Source organism: Chaetura pelagica, unplaced genomic scaffold (genome assembly GCF_000747805.2).
Source record: "Chaetura pelagica isolate M959 unplaced genomic scaffold, ChaPel_1.0 scaffold90, whole genome shotgun sequence".
Classification (NCBI taxonomy): domain Eukaryota; kingdom Metazoa; phylum Chordata; class Aves; order Apodiformes; family Apodidae; genus Chaetura; species Chaetura pelagica.
In genome coordinates, this window is record NW_009953496.1 from 3,548,517 (window position 1) to 3,550,106 (window position 1,590).

The following is a 1,590-nucleotide window of genomic DNA, read 5'->3' on the forward strand; positions in this document are numbered from 1 at the left end:
GTAGTATTTTCCTGAGTTCTTGATTGAAAAATTGTTTTTGTACACTGTATGTAGTAAAGTTAATATTGTTCGAAAGTTTATTTTACAGAAGCTGCAATTACCAAATTTCATGTTGGACTATTAAAATAGTTCACATAATGTCTGTGTAATGCTAGAAGTTTGTATTATAGGCCCTTTATTACACAGGGGTGCTTTTGGCTGGCAGTTTTTAGTCCAAGTTGGAGCAGTTCCTTGCCTGCTGAAATTTTCGCTGCTTCTGTAGTAGCAGAGAAGTGTTCTGTATTGAAATGAATACTGCCTTACCAGTCCTTTTCATGTAAAAAGGTAAAGTAAGTGATGAGCTGGGAAAAAACGGATGGAACCTCCTGACAGTGGAGAATTTCTTGTTCTGGAGAAATTACTGGTCAATGCTTCTTTGCACTGGAAAGGGGCAGAAGTCCTTGAGCATGTCTGTGGTCCATTTGGTGATAAGGCAGGGATGAATTTGCTGTTCTTTAGAAGTATGTCTGTTGCAGTCACTGAGAACAAGGAAAAAGGCTCTTTATTATCTAAGAATTTTTTGCGTTTAATTATTTTAAAAACTGTTAATAAAAATCGGATTTGACTTCTGTTAGATTAGTTGTTGTTTGTATGATCAGTTTTAGAGCTCTTAAACAATTTAAGAATACTAAATTTGAAATATATTTAAAGGAGTCTTGCAGTAAGGAATGTCTTGGGAATTTATTAAGGCTTGAACTAAGTGGTACTTTGTTTTCCTGAGAACATTTTTCAGGAATTTAGAAGCAGTCTAATATGCAAATCCTCTGTCTGAAACAATGAACCTCTAAAAAAACTGTTTAAACAGTTTGAATCCTTTGTTCTTGATTTTTTGTTTGTTTTTTTTGTTTGTTTGTTTATTTTTTCTTCCCCCTTTTAAAGGTGCATTTGAGCTTCTTACTATTTCTCCATCGATTAGCAGAAGAAGCCAGAACAAATGCTTTTGAGAACAAAAGTAAAGTAATTAAGCCTGAGCACGCTATAGCCGCAGCAAAGGTAATAAAGAGTTTTAAATATTTTTCTTTCTGTTTAATATAAAATGTATTATGACAGCATGTGCAAAAGTTTTCTGTGTTAGTGTTGATATGGTTTATTTATACTCCAAACCCTGCAGAAATGTAATGTTCTTTTGTGTTTCATTGGCGTAACTCAGTGTTTCCAAGACATCAAATTAACTCTCCTTGCCCTATTAAATATAGCCCTATTTTTCTTGATTATTCCATGTTTAAATTAATATTTTCAATATGTGGAAAAGGCTATACAGTAGTCTACCAGCAAGTTGGAGCAAATCACAAAATTGGAGGACCTTGTACTGTATCAAGGAAGCACTTAGCTTCAGTAATATTAATGAAGCTTTATGGAACATATGAGAATCAGTTCACAGACGTTCAAATATCTTACGTGTGCTGATGTTTTCAGCAAGGGAAGAACTAAGGGAGGATGAAACTGTATTGCTATATGGATAGTTCAGCATAACAACAGTTGCTGAATGACTATCTCTGAAAGAGGAATCATCTGCATGAGAAGTTTTGTGTACATGCAAAAGAAGGGAAA

At 34.2% G+C, this 1,590-nt stretch overlaps 1 protein-coding gene across 1 annotated transcript in view; it reads left to right on the plus strand.

The window, feature by feature from the left end:
* The first annotated feature begins 355 nt into the window (after positions 1–355).
* Positions 356–1,590, plus strand: part of CENPW (centromere protein W) — a 2,318-nt gene continuing 1,083 nt past the window's right edge. Inside the window, exons 1-2 of the mRNA XM_009999213.1 lie at positions 356–448; positions 919–1,032. Coding sequence (XP_009997515.1) covers positions 356–448; positions 919–1,032 — 207 coding nt within the window. The remainder of the gene's footprint in view (positions 449–918; positions 1,033–1,590) is intronic.